At 40.2% G+C, this 19,163-nt stretch overlaps 1 protein-coding gene across 1 annotated transcript; it reads left to right on the forward strand.

The window, feature by feature from the left end:
- The first annotated feature begins 1,902 nt into the window (after positions 1 to 1,902).
- ppm1j (protein phosphatase, Mg2+/Mn2+ dependent, 1J) lies at positions 1,903 to 16,826 on the forward strand. The gene is made up of 10 exons (XM_058632700.1): positions 1,903 to 2,445; positions 8,732 to 8,846; positions 10,165 to 10,494; positions 11,526 to 11,638; positions 11,864 to 11,948; positions 12,346 to 12,464; positions 12,892 to 12,955; positions 13,591 to 13,698; positions 14,172 to 14,323; positions 15,587 to 16,826. Exons 1-10 carry the CDS (start codon positions 2,165 to 2,167, stop codon positions 15,732 to 15,734), a joined length of 1,515 nt encoding a protein of 504 aa, XP_058488683.1. The 5' UTR covers positions 1,903 to 2,164; the 3' UTR covers positions 15,735 to 16,826.
- The last annotated feature ends 2,337 nt before the right edge of the window (positions 16,827 to 19,163 follow it).

Genomic DNA, 19,163 nt, shown 5'->3' on the forward strand with positions numbered 1-19,163 from the left:
CCAACATCGATTGCAGTGGTTCACTGTAACATAGCAGCACCATGTGGGGAGCAGTGCAAGCCCTCAGCCTGAACCCTGGCTCACTGTCACCACTGAAGAGTGTTTGAAGACAGTGGGACGTCTACCAGAAAATTGCAAGAGGAAAAATAAGAGGCATAATGGCCTCCGGAATGGAGCCTGCCATCAATAATGCAGAGGAAGCCGCTGTTAATGCCCACTTTAATTCAACAGGTCTTCAGACAGTGGGCCAGTTTTTCTTCCTCAGCTGCAGAAGCTCAGTGAGAGGCAGCTACATCAGAGCTTTATGGTTTTGTTTGCTCTTGCACTGCCAGAACTACCCCCCGCCCCCCCCAAATCCTCAATCCCGATTGTGGAGCCATTAAAGGGTTTTCATCAGGGCCCTGCCTTAATGGAGTTTCCAACTTCACAAACTCTCAAATACCAGTGGGGAGTTGTAGCCACAGGATAGAGAGAGAGAGAGAGGTAATGTCCACACAAAATCATTCTGTGAGAGCTCAGGTTCGTCCGAACAGTCAGTCAGAGGGCACAGCACACAACAGTCAATTTTACACTCACTGCTCACTGTTATCATACAAAAATCAGCATGTAACAGTAAATACACTGCAAAACGTAGAGCGTTCGTTTCTTTGACAGGTCTGATGAAGTTACGGTCTCTAGACAGTCGCAGTGACCACTCAAGGCAACGTGAGAGCCTGTAATGTGGTCTATAGTGCATTAGGAGGGTCTGTGCAATACAACAATAAGTGCAGTGTGGTCATGTGCAATGTTGGCAGCAAGTCAAAATGTTTCTTTTTTTTCTGTGTTGTATTTTCTGTTTGTTTGTGTTTGTTTCTCTCCTTTATTTCCTTATTCTTTTTATTATGTGTGATATAAATAGCTTTTCTTTTTTGATTGGCAACAATATAGTCTATGGTATTGTTTCAGAATCAGAATCAGAATAATTTTATTATTATGTTACAGTTGCTCCATATCAGACTCAGTAAGCACCAGAAAAAGAGCACACAAGTTAAAAATTAAAAATGATCATAATTCACCCATTCATTTGTCATACAGTGCATCAATTTTGGGATCAATGAATCAATATCTATATATACGTATATATATATATATATATACATATATTATATATAGTATATTTAAAATGACAACATCATTGTTTTAAAAAATAAAATGCATCTAGTAGAGTTTTGTCTCCATCTAGTGGAGGAAACAGGTGCAACATTTTTCTGTGTTAACAAAAATACAGTTCCCACTGCGTCACAAGTGGTTTCACTGCATAATAATGTTTTTTTCAAAAATCAGCAAAAGTACGAGATGTATTGTGGAGAATTGTGCTAATGTTAAGTTAGATCTGCTGGATTGCTTAATCTACAACTGGCTTATATGGTCAGAACAGTCACTGTGGTGGAAAATGTTCAATTTGTCAGTATCAATAATTGCAATAATGTCACGTCATCAAAGGTGACACTTAAAGAAACGTTTAGAGAAACATTCCATAAACCTGAGGGGGGGGAAAGCTCAGAGTGATTGTGCAATGCAGACATTTTGTTTTGTATATGTACATTAGTGTGTTTAAGTCTTAGGCCACCACTGGATATACAGTACAGTACAATTATGTCTCTATCACCTGACTGGAATACATTCAGAAAATACAGGATGCTGTATTTAAGATTACATTTAAGGTGTGTGGGGGGCAGCATCTACTTTTAAAGTGTCATGTATTTAATGTTAGTGTGACCCACTCTTACACTTGAACAATAGAATTAATGTTCTTGGATAAAGGTCTATATAATATAGTGTTTAGTACAAGTTGTCATCTCTGTGTTGAAGCCCTGCCTCTGAGAGTCAGTGAGAGTCAGTGTGAGAGGAGATGTAGCTTCCTGCTGGATCACAGCCTGATTGCAGCAGCAGTGAAGGTTTTATTCTTTAAAAAAAAAAAGAAAAAAAAAAAAGAAGGGAAAAAAAAGAGCTCCGTGTCTGAAACAAACTGCTGCTGTCACATGGGTCCGAGGAGGAAAGACGAAGAAGACAAAAATCGCTTCCTGAAATGATTCTCGATCATCACTGGCTGTGTTTTGTTTTTTGTTTTTCTGTTTATCGCGTTTGATACGTTTCTCCCCCTCTGCTCTTCGTTCGGTTACTGATGATCAGCAAAGTTAAAAACGCGATGTCCACGCTGGTGGGAGGCATGATGCCGCACGGACACCACCACCACCACCACAACCATCACCACGCAGGTGGTGGTGGTGGAGGTGGAGGCCAGAGCGGCGGACAGGACGGTTTGCCGCCGCGCTTCCCCTACGGCCGCCCGGATTTCTTGGACCTCACCCCGGAGCTGCTGCAATACTCCACCGAGCACGCGTCACGGCCGGTGCTCACGCCGAAGAGAGGCAGCAGGCTCCCGTGGAAGACGGGATACGCAGAGTGAGTGGGTTTACAGAAACAAACATCCACTCTATTCTTACTGTATATTATCATTTCCTGAGTGATGAGTGACAGCAGCTCTTAGACAGCAGTAAGAAAGCTGCTGCTGCTGCTGCTGCTGATGCAGCCTCAGCTGCCCCAGGAGCTGCAATGATGGCCAAAATGGCCTTTTTCCCTGTTGTAGTTTCCACCGTAGTGTATGTGTTTCCTCCTCTGAGCTGCTGTAATTCATATAAATCTGGAGCAGTGTCCTGTGCTGTAATTAGACAAAGGAGTCCCCGTAATGATTTTTGAGAGATCTGTGAATACAGTCTCCTGCTTGGCTTACTTAACACATGAGATGCAGAGCAATGCACAAGTGAGAGCAGGAAATGTCTTCCTTTAGCAAGTCTTTGTTTTCTTACATTCATAAATCCGCCTCTATTCCTGCCTCTGCTACTTGTTAGGGATGAGCCAGTTGATTCATTTATTTATTTAATTGTAATGGGACATATAAATGTAAATATGCAAGATTATTGCCGTGACAGTATGATACACAGTATCAGTATTAGTGGGATACTGGCCAAAATGACTGATCCAGTCATTGTATTGTAAGTCCCACACAATAAGATTTTAAAACCCCTAATATGACACCAATCCTTCACTAAACACAGGCAATAAGATATCGGTTTTGTTATATCTAAAAAATGACAAGGTAGTTCCAACATGTTAAGTCCAATTCATATTCAAGATAAAGGACCATTTCATTTTAGTTGCCTTTTAATGACATCCTCCTTTTTCCCCCTCTTCGTTATTGTAACATTTCCATCGAGGCTTTACATAATGTTGACTGAATTTAATGACCATAACATCATCAAGGCAACATCATAGTACGCAGACTCAACTCACCTCCATACTCTGCTCTGACTCTCCTGTGTATTACACAGCACTAGCCGTGTATTCCCACGAAACATAAGTGTGAGGAAGGAAATATTATTCCATATTCCTAGTTCACCAGTGATGTCTTTCATTGTTGAATTTGTCAGTAATGGATCATGACAGATCATTGCCTTTCTGCCGACGAAGCTCCCCACTCAACAGCGGCCATGATTCCATGCTGCCTGACAACATAATCAAAGCACGAAAAGTGAGATTATCGTCACTGTAAATTCCTTTGGAAGTTCAAGTTAACAGCCATTAGTGGGAATTTACAGTCAGCACAGAAAACTGCCAAAACAATGACAGAACAATAAATGATGGACATTTAAAAGACTGCATCGGGCTCTATTGCACACAAAGAAGTGGTATGGAGCTCCTACACACTTCATCTTTGTCTTAATAAAAAAACTATTTTTGTTGCTATGAAACCATTCACATTATTCCTCAGTGCTCAACTCCACTCCTGATGTGGCTGGTTGTACTGCAAGTGCTTCTACAGTCAAGTACAGCTGCAGGGCTATCACAGGTAGAAAACAATGCGGCACACACTTCATTCACACTGATTTGGCCAGAATGTGCTCTTCAGGCAATTCCCGCTGAGGGAAAACACTTTCAGACATTCCACACTCCCACAGGAGGGGAGTTAGGTTGGGATGGAGTGAGCTGCAGCTCCAGCTCATACAGTATTTGGCCTACATCACGCGTGGCTGCCTTCCAGGACCTGTTATGAAGACAGGAAAAGAAAACAGGCTGACTCATGCAGGGACTCAGAGGACAGGGGTGAGATTTGTCATTTCTCAGAGAGCTGGTGGAAATGGGTCAAAGGAGGAGGCAAAAAAAAGGAAAGGTTAATGCGTGGGAATGTGCACCGTCATCAGTGCCGTCCTCTGGACTCTGCGGCAAGTTACTCTGGTGCGGGTCACTGAAACATTTATTACAGCATGCATGAGAAGGGCTGTTTCCAACACAATGTAATCGACTGATCAAGTCATGCATCAGCGGTTAGTGCTGAAAATCAAAACAGTCCACACCCCCTGTGAATGCGAATCTGCCAAATGTGACTGAAAACAGCAATTACCACAGTTTGGTGATAATTGCGTGTGCTCTTTAAAGTGCTGCATTGAAGCTGATTTACTGCAGTGAAGGTTGTGCAGGTTGAGGAATGCACAGCAGAGTTCGTTTTGAATTGACTCTGACGAAGCAGAATTATTATTATCATTATTATTATTATTATTAGTAGTAGTATTATTATTCTATAGTAAGTAAAATACAAAGCAAATGCAGTACAGATGTGTTCTTTCTTTATTTCTGTACAGTCATTTGAATTGTGAGCCTAACGTTGGTCAGCACTTTTAGCACCACCCGGTTTAGGACGTTCCAGATAATGACTATACTTGATGCTGTTGTGCAACACAGTGTCAGCACAAACACTTACAGTTAGCCACTTGGAGGGAACTTGTCAAATGACATGTTTAATATTATTTTAAATGGAGGCAAACCTAATAATGGAATTAAGTGTAACGAAGCAAGAACTATGAAATTAGTATTTCTGTTCTGGTTTTTAGACATATTCTCCTGGTTTAAACGTAATGATACTTTTTAGCAATATTTCATGTAGGAGAGAGGGATTCAAAATATTGTGTCTATGTTGCATGAAACTTCACATGAAATAGAAGAATCTAACACGTTTTACCATAAAGGCTCATTCCATGTGAAACACTTTCAATGGACTAGAGTTTTTTATGAATTCATTCACTCATCTTCTACCACTTTATCCTCCATATGAAATTACAATCTTACATTCATGGTGTCAAATTTTACTTTGCATGTTTTTGGGCTGTGGGATGAAACCAGAGTGCCCAGAGAAAACCCATGCAGACATGGGGAGAACATGCAAAGTCCACACTGAGAGGCCCTCTCAGCCAAACTGGGATTTCAACCGGCGACCTACTTGCTGTGAGGCACCAGTGTTAGCCACTGCAAACTGCCACTGCGAAGCATCAGCAGTGTCTTCACAACAAGCAGGAGAGACATACATGATGTGAACATTTAGTCACAAAAATGGATGGAGATGCACTAACATTTATGTGTTAGATGATGCAAATAAACAGAACGCAATAAAATGTACATTTTGTTGCAACAATAGCTAAATGTATCTTTGAAAATAGTGTGCATGATTTTTGTTTGGTGCTTTTTAAAAAATATGTTTTTTAAAAAGTGCAGCCAACATTCCCTGTTTTCCACTACAAACAGTAACTTCAAGTGTTTTGGGGGCAGAGCTTTGACAAATGGCCGATGGGCTGTATTTTTTTTAACATTGCGAGTCAGACTTCCAGACAGAATGAAATTTATTATGGAAAGTTATGTACAGCAAGCATCTTTGCAGCATTCTGTTTAATTACGCTACTCAAGCAAGGCTCTAAATAACAGTCATGCCACTTCTTTACGAGTGGCTCTGTCACTAAGTACTTTGTTTCTGTCAGGTCTCGCCCCTGTCAGTTTTCATTTCAACATTGCACCACACACCTTGCACCACGACGAGCAACTTCCTCTCCCCGAGAAGGAATTTAGAATATGACAAAACTAATTCTTCATGCTGAGATTGAAGACTTTAGTTTTAGACTACAGCTTCATTTACATTATGAGCCTGCGGTGTTTGTCGATCTGTCCCCTTCCAAACTGAGATATTTTGATTCAGCAGCAGCAACGGATTTATCTTGTTCATGTTTAAACTCTCCTCCACAGTTCCACTCTGAATGTGTTTATATTATGAGCAGAGGCATGAGATACACACCCTGAACAGGCTAGACTACTGCAACAGGAATGTCTTTTTTTACTTTAAACACTACAGTGACCAGTAGTCCTGCTAAATGTCACACTAAATCATCACCGATCTCAACCACAAAACAACCATTAGTGAGTTTTTCTATGTAATTACTGCTTAAACCATGTAGACAATTTTACCTTATTTTATTTTATTTTATTTCTGAGGTCTGAGCTCTTAACAAATATTTTAATTGAGGTCTATGTTATGTGAACATCCAGCAGCTGCAAATGGAGAATGCGCTGGAAATCCCAACTTCTGCTTTTGGACTTCCTTAGTATAACATACTGTATAGTAACAGGACATTGACAGGTTTTGGTTTTCGGTCACAAGTGAAGGAAACGTACGACTGATGCAATGATTATGTGCCGAAGTCACGTTATTGGAAGACTCGAGTTCCTGGAATGGAACCAACTCCTCCCACGCAACCAGCATTAGGTGCAATTATAGCTCATTGACCACATGTGACACGGGATTCTTCACTGTGGGAGTGCAAAAACTTACACGGCAAAAAAAAAACACATGATGTACTCCCATATTCAAACCTCAGCATTTAAAATGAGTTTCTTATAATACATATAATAAGAATCTTATAAAAGCCACTCATCACCTTATATTATAAAATACTCTATGTTTATGTTTAAGTGACATTGTCTCAATAAAACTGGAGAACACAATATTGTTCCCACTATTAATCAATGATTCCGAAATGACAATTTAGCGTAATGTAAATCAATTGAACTGAACAAGAACAAGAGTTCTGTACCTCCTTGAGACTTGGGGGGGGGGGGGGGGGGGGGGGGGGGGGTGGAATCTGACCATGTGACTGAACACTTTGACCAATAACAGTGTCCTATTATTGAAAGGCTCACTATTCCAGCGTTGATATCATCTGCCAGTCCTGCAAAAAAGGGAAAAACAGTCTCAAAGAGAGTGTCAGACAATACAACCATGTCAGTATGGGTGGAGTGTTACTGAGATGGAGAGATCGTCTTAGGTGGCATGACGCCTGTAAGTGCTCATCTAGTGGGAGGGGCTCATGACAGGGAGCCTGTATCTGCAGATGTTATTGAATAAGCTGGACGTGAGACTCAGCAAAATGACCAGTATTTCCCTAGTGATCCCTACCTACTAAAGCTTCCAGTTATTTACTAGCAATGGTCATGTAGGCCCAATGAGTATAAGAAAATAAAAGTATATACATAAAGTATATAATTTAATGTAAACATCCTAGAAAATAGTGTGTAGACGGAAAGTTGTTCTGTGTCCATATACATGTATCTACAAGACTCCTGGCTTTAATTTAGAAATATTCCCCGTCATTTGTCCTAAAGTGGGTGTCTGTTCACTGCTGCGTTCATCTGATTAAATCCTCACAGGGATTATCGTAATCCAGATTTGATGTCTTATATTTCTGATATTAAAGCCACTGGTCAGGCAGCAACCATTTTCTGTAATCAGCTGAACTAGTTGCTGTTCAGAGAGACAGAATTTAAAGGTCTTACTCTGATGAGACTTTTTTTCTCTGTTCCCGCATCGCTTTTGTTGGACTGTACAGTTTGTCCTCTAACTCAAGCCCTGCCAAGCTCAGCTTCTTAAATGTCAGGTCTCTTTATCTTTATCCCTTCTTATGATGATCCCAGGACTAACTGAGAAATGACGAATCCCTTCACTGCAGAAGTTTCTCAGGAAACTTCATGACAATATGGTGATGGTAGCTCAGTGGTGGAGCGAGTCGTCTGGTCTACAAGTGGATGTGTCCCTGGACAAGACACCTAACCCCACGGTGATCCAGACATATGAAAGATTAGACAGTTCTTGAGATTGAAATCAATCAACATAAACATCAAGTCTGCGATACAGCTAATACAAAGAGACTTTATTTTGTGTACACGGGCAGGGCAGATAAAGCTGTTAGATGTATCAAATTCAACTGATTCATCCCATTTTCTGTTACAGTAGTAGAGCTTTACAGAGCCAGCTAGTGTAAATGGAGCTGAAGGGAATGAGTATTCGAAATAACCAAAAACAGTAATGGTGCTTTATGTCTGCAGGAGTGAGGACCTGCCTTAAACTGTAGGAAAAAGGTGAACTGCACACTGCATTTGAAATGTTTGACAGTCAAATGAAATAAACATTTAGTTATCAAAATTGATCAAAAATCTGCTACAGTTAAAATAATAAAAGTAACATTAGCAATAAACCTATGACACGTCTTTCACTGGTGCCTCTGTCAAGTGTTCTGCAGCATGCACCAGAATAGATTACACTGCTGGAGTATGAGACAGTGCATTATTCTGAAGCCATTATCTTCCGCTGGCATCAGCTCATAATAAAAAAACTTAATTCTGCCTGCAAGCTCTTTCTGGTACAGGACTGCATCATCCTGCCCTGCTCTTTACCTCACTCCATTCCCCCCCTCTCTCCATCTCTCCTGCTGCTGTTATTGTGCCTAAATGTGGTTAGAGGAATGCGAGCGAATACTATAAATCACCTGACACCAGGCTCACTGTGCCTCTCTCTCTCTCACTCTCTCTTCATCAGGGTGATCAATGCGGGGAAGAGCATGCTGAATGAGGATCAGGCCTCGTGTGAGAAACTGTTTGTGAAGAAGCCCAGTGGCAAACACAGAAACTCCACTCTGCAGGAGGATAATGGGGTAAGCAAAGTGTTGCTTTAGGTGTTCTGGTTCATTAGCATTGTATTTGGCCACAGGGTTAGGGGAAGAGTTCAGTTTAGAGCTCACAGAAAACGTCTGTTTACGGGGGAAAAGTCATAAAGTCATACTGCATCGTACCTGCAGTGAGCTAAATAAAGATGGCTGAAAATATGTGGAGCATATCATAGCTGCAGAGCCGGATATCTCCATTAAAAGAACTGATAAAAAGATGTAGTGTATAATAGATTTGAGATTATAAAATGGTATATTGGTAAGTGTTTGTCAGGATGTTCAACATATCGACTTCAAAAGTGACAACATGCCACCAGATTTGGCTAAACATGAGATTTTTTTTTCTGAATCAAAATTGTGCAAAAACATCCATTTGTCGTTATCTTAACACAATAAAGTCAACACACACACACATGCACCATCACAACTATTTTTAAACCCAGCCCTTATCTTAATCTGAGTAAAGTTGTGATGACCAGCACAAAATGTTCTCACTCACTCAAACTCACACTCACACTCACACACACACACACACACACACACAGGTTTGCGCAGCTATTCTTTTCAGGACACTGTTGGACAGCCTAAACAAAGTCTTAACTATAACCTTAACCATAACCAGTTGATGCCTTACTCTAACCTTAACCTAACTCCAGGTCAAATCTTAACCTTGAACTTTATCAGTTCCTTAAAAATGTGGTTCTTGGTCCCCGAGAGGACTACTGGTTTCGGACAGGGTCAGTGTTTATGCCCAAAAGAGGTAGCAAACATGAGCACACACTCACACATGTTTACACTGTGGGTTTGTCTTGTAGATCTGCTCCACATTGTGACATTGAGGTGCTATATTCTTCCTGAGTGCATTTACTCATCAGGTCAATCATTTTGTTTTAGACTCACTACCATGAAATGCCTGTGCCCACACTCACATGCCCACATGTACCAGCACTCCACTGGGTGCAAATGAATCATCCCCATCATCCCTTGTTGTTCCCCTCCCCCACCCCGAGTGTCAGATGGGTAAGCAGATGTCATGTACCCATCCATGTGTTAGTTGAGCCAACTCAGCTTGCAAATATGCCAGCAATCACAAAAGTGCTAATGACTCGTTCTCTGTCTCAGTGCGTCATGGAAGAGCAATAACCGAGGAATAACCCCCTCACAGATTACGCGTGCCCTCTGCTCCGAGTTCTAATCTCATAAGAAATTATTCAATCACTCCCCTTACAATGGATAGAATCATGTCCAGTTTAAATATTTTCCTGTCACCTCTTCATTTAGTCTGTGCATGTTCACCTCTCCATAGGATGGCACAGGAATTCCTCTCCACTTCTGGGGAGTCTTTGATGGACACGCTGGTTCCGGGGCCGCCATCATGGCCTCCAAACTTCTTCACCACCTCATCAGAGACCGTCTGGGAGAAATCTGCCACCTGCTGGAGAATCCCACCTCTGCGCCTCCGATCTGCTTGGCCAAGAACGGCAGTCCGTACCAGGCAGACTCGAAGAAGGGAGCTTCACAGGAACCAGAGGACCCTGATGCTATCAGCGACTCCACGGTGCGCTTTCACATGGAGAAGGTTGTCAGTCTGGAGAGTTTGGTGATGGGAGTCATCGAGACGGCCTTCAAACAGATGGTTAGCACACACACACACACACACACATACACATACAGCCTTTATTAATACTGAGGAGTGGTAAAAGCATAGACAAACAAAGACATTAAAAGAAAACACTTGTAAATTGGAACGTCAAAGTTCTAAAATGTCCAAAAGGAAGAAGGACATTTATTTTAAGGGTGTGTATTCTGTTCCATTAATCAGCAGCATCAAAAGAGAAAGTAACTCAATGTCATAAAAGACAGTTTGCATGTGACAAGACATGTGAACTAACAAAGCATGTTCCTTTTTGCCTTCCAATTCATACAGTTCTGCCCAGCATCTCCTGTCTCTGACAGTGCATCCAGCAGAGAGCTGTAGTGGCCCATCCCTAGTGATCTTTACCAAACTGTTCATTTTAGATTCATTATTCAAGTATTCTTACCATAATGTTGTTTCCTTAATTTGTTCTGTCTCTACCTTGAAAGTAACTATACAAATCAAAATCTTTATTATTTTTGACTAATATTGTTAGTCTATTGTGAGAAGTATGAGAGGTCATGAGAGTGGCACAGGAACAAGTTCAAATCATTGTAAAATGATTTGAACTTGAAAATGAATTTTGGTAGAGCTCTTTGTGCTGCATGTCAGTGATTCCCTGAATTTACCCCGTACTGCCACCTTAAGGGAAGATAAGTTTCTATTTATAAAGACCCACACACCCTGGATCGAAACTTGTTTGGATATTTGAGCATCAGTGTAACTGAAGAAATGATACATGTTATGAATCTAGCTGCTCTGTTATGATTCATTACAAAGGGAGAAAGAAAACAATTTGCTCTTGATGTTATTTCTGTGTGTGGGCGGGTATTTAAATCTAATTAGTCTGATGATCTGATGATACTGACAATTTACAGTCCAGGTTATGTCTCATTGTTCTTGTCCTTTTAAGTATTTTTAAATTTGTATTTATATTTATATGACAAAACTGAAAACAAGCTTTTTTCACATGAAAACTAACTCAAAGGATTTTCATGGTATTTTGCTCTGTTTTACCCCGTTTATTTCAGGACGACCTGATTGAGAAGGAAAAAACTTCATACGCGATCTCTGGCGGGTGCTGTGCCTTAGCTGCCATTAATTTAATGGGAAAACTCTATGTAGCCAATGCTGGGGACAGCAGGTGAGTGAAGCAGCTACATAGCATTACATCACATTAACACAATGACTAAAGGAGTTTAATGAAGTTAACAAATACAATTCTCTCTTATTTTTCTATATTGCAGTACATGAGACTTTAAAAGTAGCCTGTTGTGCCTCCTGGGGTTCATTTTGCTAACTGCAGCATCATATAAGCACCATACTGACCATCACTCTTCTGACCAACCTACTCTTTTTCTTCCTGCAGGGCCATAATCATACGAAATAACAAAGTTATTGCTATGACTAATGAATTCACACCTGAGTCAGAGAGGCAGCGGCTCCAGTATCTGGTATTCTTCACCTTTTATGCTACAAAATGTTAAATAAGCGGTATCTTTAGCAATAGACGCACAGATTAACAGCACCTTCTGCTGCAATGTCATTTTTAAATACCGTGAGTGTATATCGAGCTGTGAGACGAAGAGTCAAAGTGTAAAACTGTTTGGGTATGAGTAAAAAAAACAGATTATAACTTGTTTCACGTTGTAACTAACTGATATTTGTCAGTTTCCTGCTTTAGTTGAGGTTGTACTGTAGTTGTGTGGATGGTGTTTGCTGCTAAAACAGGAAGCAGTTTTGTGTACAGCACTGCTTGTGTTTATACAGGGCATTGCAATGTTAGGGATTTTCCTGTTTTACATCTAAGACATTTAAGATGCATTTTTTTTACACGTTGTGTCACACCAGGGCTTCCTGAGGCCAGAGCTTCTGGGTAACGAGTTCACTCACATTGAGTTCCCTCGTAGGATCCAGCACAGTGAGCTGGGCAAGAAGATGCTCTACAGAGACCACTCCATGACCGGCTGGTAAACCTGGAGATTTAATGATGCTTTTTGTAGTTGAAGTTTTTTTCTGGGGGCAGCACAGTGGTGCAGGGTTCATCAGTGGTACCTAACGGCAAGGGGGTTCTTGGTTTGAATCCGTGTTTACACATGCTCTCTCAGGATAATTGATTAAAATTCTGTATTTTAGGATTAAAAGTGCACTTTTAAAGCAGATAAACACAGTAATTATGTTAACAGCAGACCATATGAACCAAATGGATGGAGGCTTTATATTGGACTGTACTGTAATGTTGAGTAGAAAATCAAGTACAATTAAGATCAGATCTCTTTTTAACAACCATCCAGAGGGGTCAACATCATTGTTGATTCAATTCTTGCTGACTGGTGGACTAATAATGTCACCTTTATTCCAAATAACTTGTGTGATGTGGCTGTTGTTTTGTTGTAGGGCTTATAAGACAATCATTGAAGATGATCTGAAATTCCCTCTGATTTATGGAGAAGGAAAAAAGGTAAGTATACTGCTGTAGATCATAGTCTGTTCAGGAGGTTTATAATTGTAATATACTATATAAAGGTGATATATGTGAAATGTGTACTGTAGAAACTAGTCCTAGTTGAAAATATTGCATGAGCATGGTTCAAGTCGGTCGCCAAATGTGACAAATGACTTAAATTAGACGCATTATACTAAATGTTACACTGTGTTCATACACATACACATAACTGTCTCACTGTCTGTTTTATTTTGATAAACATTGAGTCAATTTGGTCAATTATAGCTTGTTGAGATAAAAGAGGAATGCCCTAACTAACACATGATAAGAGATGTCCGTCACAATCCGCCATCAACTTCCTCTCCTTTGCCAGACGTCTATTTTTTAACATATTTCGACCACAGACCTTCATTTTTCTTCTCCTCTGGGTGAAACTTTATAGGTCTGGTCTAGTCCAGTGTTTCTGCTTTCATATACAGTAGATGCTCCCTGCTTTCGCTGCATGTTTCCTTAATCTCTGATGACACATCATTTTATGTCTAAATGGAATACATTTCTTCCAAATATTACCTTTTAATTACATTACAGTACATTAGTTAGTTCTAATGTGTGCGTTTGTGTGTGTACCTGTGTCAATGTACAAACCGCAGGCTCGTGTCATGGCAACAATCGGAGTGACCCGTGGGTTGGGGGATCATGACCTGAAGGTGTACAACTCCAATATCTACATCAAGCCCTTTCTCTCCTGTGTCCCTGAAGTGAGTTTAAGTCGGTCAGTTTTGTGAAACTGAAACTTGCCACACAAGAAAGAAATGTTTAAATGCTCAGTTTTGTTTCAAGTGTTATGACTGAAAATAGAGATTCTTGTGACTCATAATCATAGCATGTACTTGTAGCTCTTTTGTTTTCAGTTATTTTTGTATTTTGAACTTGAAAGCAACCTTTTCCTCTCCTGTCAGATTTTATATCTCATTTCTCTTGGCAGATCTTTCTTTTTTTCAAATCTTTCTTTCTTTATATTGCCTTTTTATCACTTTGAATAGGTACACTATGTCAGCTTGTGTATATTGTGAGTGAATATGAGCGGCTTTAACGCAACCAAATTAAGGCAGTTTAATCCCTGGTAAACATTCAAATAGGAACGAAACGTTTACTGTCTTCAGGGAGAAAAGTTGTACTTAATAGCATGATAAATGAAAGAAAAGAAATAATACATTTCTGCCAATCACAGGTGCAGGTTTACAACATGGATGAAAACAAACACGGCCCAGACGACGTCCTGGTCATGGGTACAGATGGACTGTGGGACGTAACGACGGACAGTGAAGTGGCTGATGCTGTGACAGCGTACTTATCCTGTGCTGACCCCGCTGATCCAATGAGGTATGCCCTTTTGCTGTTTACTTAAAACATTTGGACGAGACATCTAAGACTAACATAAGACAAAAGATCAGTATTTCTGGTTTATTTCCAGGTATTTATATCATCTGTAATTGAACACCACATTTTTTTAGGTGAGCAAAGTTTAGGAAGAGAAAGACTGGGATTAAATTGAAATGAATGATACTTAATATTTAGTGGCAAATCATTGCTGTCAACTGTGTTTTATCAAATCACTTGTGTTGAAGGAGCTACTTCACCTCCTCCTCCTCTTCAGTTGTGCAGAGTGCGGGTTGCAGTTGGCTCTAATTTTCCAATCATTTGCTTATCTTTAAGTATTTCTAATGTGACACATCCACTCATTGCCACACGCCTGCTCAGCTCACTTGACGATATGTGGGCTGCAGTAGTACCAGAGTAGTTTTACAAATACAAGTATACAGGGTGTATAAACAATCACAGGGGATGTTTTGAAGCATTTTTATTTACTGGAAACGTATCATGAACCACAGCGGGCCTATATAAACTATTAAGCTCGTTATGGGCTATTTCATGCAGCTGTTTTAACATTTCACTTCATTTAATAGAACATCTTATCAAAACAGCACAGTGTGCTGTCAACATAAAAATAAATAATATAGCTACAGTAATTTGCATGCCTGTCAGATTAAAAAGAAAACAGACTTTGTTTTGCTGCTTTCCTGTGAAAGGGGTCATCTGCAGCGTGTCGCCCCTCTTTCACTCACGTCTCTGCAAATCTCCGGGCAGGGAAGGAGGCAACTCCTGGTCCATTTTCAGAGATGAACAGCATGCTGCTCAGCATAGAATAATATGGTTCATGGCAGTGAATCCTCTTTCACACTCCGCTGTTGACACCGGGACTGCGTCAGCACTTTGCGCCGCAGAGTTGTTGCTTTGAGACATTCTGCAAAGGCAATATGACCAAGATCATCACGTAACCTAGACGTGGTGTCATCTCTGTTGTTACAGTAGATTGTGACATGAGTGCGAGCGCTGGCAGTGAAAGTCTATTTCTGATTTGGTTGTTAGGTTACAGACTTTCATGTTGCAGCATTTCATTTTCTGTATTTTACATGGTCTATTAGAGACATGGGGTATGTATACTTAAAGGTGATATATGTCCAATATGTGCAACAGTGACCTTTAATCTCTGATGAAATGTAATGCATTTCTTACATGTAGCGCTGTTAATTCATGATGAACTTCACTGTAGTCGTGACAGTTGATTGGTGTGTGTCACCACAGGTACACACTGGCAGCCCAGGACCTGCTGATGAGGTCTCGAGGAGTGCTGAAGGAGCGCGGCTGGAGGCTACCCAACGATAGACTGGGATCAGGTGATGACATAACCGTATTTGTCATCCCGCTGGCCGGGCAAGAGTTAGAGACATGATGTAGCGTTGTCGCAGTGCTAAGACACAGCTGACTCTGTAGAGTCATTTTAAAAAATCTCCCTTAACCCTGGACCGACGAGGCAGTGGGGGATCAATACACTTTAGCTTCGTTGACTTCGCTTTCTCATCCAACAAATTTCATTGTACCATCGTTTGAACCTACAGTACATACAATGACTTAAACTAAATTAAAGTGAACCGCTATTATTGTGAAGACCTGGATCTGAGTAGCCCAATCGTCAACATCTTCTGGACCCTGATCCTGCTGCTGCTGCTGCTGCTGCTGCAACCTAACCCAGGATGGCGTCTCATTTATGTCTCAATAACAAAGATTTTGAGTGACGCTATAAGGGAAGTCACTCAGTACGTTTACATGACATTAGGAGAAAAAAAAAACAATTGTGTTAGTCCGACTAAACCCGCACTTTTAATATACATGTTAGTCTGACTGAAATTATACTAGATAGAATGTCTCATAGTGGGACTAACACACCCAGATAAGTTAATTCGGACCCAAACTGGCCTAGGTGTTCAGTGCATGTGCCTCACTTCCCGCCTCAGGGTTTGACCCCCAAGTGAAAACAGAACCTGCTACACAGAAGACGATGTGAAGTGAATGAGTGGACATACAATACTGTACATGAAATACATGTAGGTCAACAGGAAAAGGCCTAATGGTGACATCTGAAAGGGGACACATCCCCACCTAGTGGAGCAGAGATGCACAGTCAATAATTCCTTCCCCAGTGTTTGTGCCAGTGCCAAGGACAGTAGTCCAATTAAATTTCATAGTCAAGTAGCTCAAACTTAATTGTGCATGGAAACATACTGAGTGTCTCTTTCTCCCAGACCTGCTGTTTGCAACAAATGCCAGTGAGAATTGAACCAACTCGTATTGTTCTTTTGTTTTCGGCTCTATGTTCAAAGATGGCAGACTGTGACTCAAAAAAATCGGAACAGAGTGTTCCTTTTGTAGGTCATGGCGTGAATGTGACAATGTCAACAACAAACACAGAATCAGACACATGCAGTAGGAAATGTGAGGAAACCAAAGAGATGGATGCTGCTGCAGCATGGGGATGGAAATCTGTCAAGAATAAATAAATAAATGAATAAATAGAAGATAAACATTAAAGCTGTGGTCTGTAGTTGGTTTCTAAAACACTTTTTTTATCTCGTTTGTTGACATCCGCTTCATGTCCCAATAGTCAACAATAAATAAAGGCGATATCTGGAATCCTTGCAATAGTGAAATAAACCAAATTGCACAGTTCCACTACAGGGATGGATCTGTTTAATTATCATTATTTTTTTAAGTGTAGCCCATTGCTAGCCTTTCCTCATTTATAGACCCTAGCTTTATAGCAAAAACAATAGATTTATGTCTGTACATTAATGAAGCATGGAGGCCATAAAAACAGAGGAAATGAATGAGTGAATGAATGAATGAACGAATGAATGGGTGGTAACACCTGAGGCACTTGGAGACTGTTGCACACGTTCTTTGGTGACCTGTTGGTTCACGATATATTCTTATTGACTGTGCTCGTAGATGATTTGTTTTATTTTTGGTGTAACAGAAATGTGAAGGAACATTTGGATCCTTTGTTTAATTTTCTTAAATTTTTTTCTTTGTTTCGCCCTTGGAGGAGAAAGTAAACTATTCTTCAAGAGAGGATGGTGTTATTGATTGTGCCACAGTTATGCCTTATTAAAAGCTGGGAGAGATTTAAGTTTTGTTTTTCTGCAGCACTAAATTTGATCCTTGTAGAAGTGGCAAACAACAACACATGCCCTTACTTGTACACTGCATACCTCTTTTTTGTTTGTTTTTTCCATGTTGTTGTTGAATTAATCTGTTGTAAACAGTATCGGAATTTCGTAATTGTTCTAAGTTTCTATCCATTGTTCGGTTAGGAACTTTGTGGATCATTGAAAATGAGCTACCAAAATGTGAGAATGAAGGATAATGTGTTCAAGTTTGAAAAATAAAAGATTGTTTCCCATTTGTTGTGAATGTTTTTTTACACACTTGCATCCTGGGCCTGTAAAACAAATCTAAGGGTTCATAACTAAGAATTACTATCCAATCTCCCACTAAAATGACATTGTGACACTGGTTTTGAAGCAAATAGTTATTAAAATAAATAATGCAAATGCAAAACAGCAGCACAGATAAAGGTTCAACACTTTCTTTATGTGATCAGACAGAAGGTCAGTTTTAGTCCAAGCAATCAGAGGAATCAGAATATTTTAAGGCAACAGCAGGCTCAACAGAGCAAAAAAAAAATAGTCAAACACAAATGCAGGAAGTAAAACAAAACCCAATAAACACTGAATAAATAGACAAGACAATATAGAAGGATATCCAGTAGGTGATGGAATAAAACAGGAACCACAACCAGTAAAACCAAAATGTAAGAAAATCTAAACTGAGTCCAAAACAGAAAAAAACAAAATGCACAAAGAAAATTAAAAACAACTGAAATTCAGATTCAAAGTCCAAAAGACTGTGATACTGTGATAGACTGTGATAATCAATGTAACATGCACAATCACAAATGAACATGGCAAAATTAAGTTATGTTATAATATTGACCCAATTTACATTTACCTGACTCTGTCGGCACCTGTGTGTTCCAGATATGGCTCATGTTGTAGGAACCTGTTGTAAGAATTCCCATAACTTAATATAACATTTTATGGTGAAGATGTGTTGTGTGGTTATGATGAGTTATGGGTATAAGTTAAGGTGAGGGTTGTGGCAGTAGTAGTTAAGGTTTGTGTGAGACTCAAGAAAATTACAATGTAAGGTCTGAAGTCATGGAAACCAGAGTGTGTGTGTGTGTGAGGGAGAGAGAGAGAGAGAGAGAGAGAGAGAGAGAGTGCGCTTCTCTCCCCCTTTTGTAATTAAAATGTCCAACATGTTCTTGTTTGCACCTGTGGTTGCTTTGTCTACTAAAGTGTGATCTGATCTGAGGTGCATTCTTCAAATGAGTTTGCAGTTATTTTTGGTGCTGCTGTTGTGTGATTATTGATAAAACTCAAAGCACACAGACACAGCTCACCTTTGTGCCTGTAGACAAATATGTCATGAATGATGGGGGGGATTTTGATTGTTTGTTTGCTTGTTTGTTATGTTGTGTTGTGTTGTGGACACACAGCTAACATCCACACCCTTCGCTCCTGTTGCACGAGTCTTTTTGTACTACAGATTATGTCATCCTTGACCGGGGAGGGGAGGAGGGACCTGGGTGACTCCAAAGCCTGCAGCAGTTTCATTAAGTTAGATACAGGTAACAATTACAACAGGAGGAATACGGGAAAGAGCTTTCAAAATAAGAGTGCAACTAAACGTTGCGCTTTCTGTACACTGAAGCTTAAAAGCATATTCACTTTTGGACTTGGAGTGAAGCCTTGTAATTATT

This window comes from Solea solea, chromosome 6 (assembly GCF_958295425.1).
Source record: "Solea solea chromosome 6, fSolSol10.1, whole genome shotgun sequence".
NCBI lineage: Eukaryota > Metazoa > Chordata > Actinopteri > Pleuronectiformes > Soleidae > Solea > Solea solea.

Bases quoted from the DNA above. Each gene is read 5' to 3' on its own strand.
- ppm1j (XM_058632700.1), top strand. From the start codon at position 2,165: ATGATCAGCAAAGTTAAAAACGCGATGTCCACGCTGGTGGGAGGCATG. The intron at 12,465-12,891 runs GTAAACCTGGAG...GTTTTGTTGTAG, and splicing joins GACCACTCCATGACCGGCTG to GGCTTATAAGACAATCATTG. The intron at 12,956-13,590 runs GTAAGTATACTG...TACAAACCGCAG, and splicing joins TTTATGGAGAAGGAAAAAAG to GCTCGTGTCATGGCAACAAT.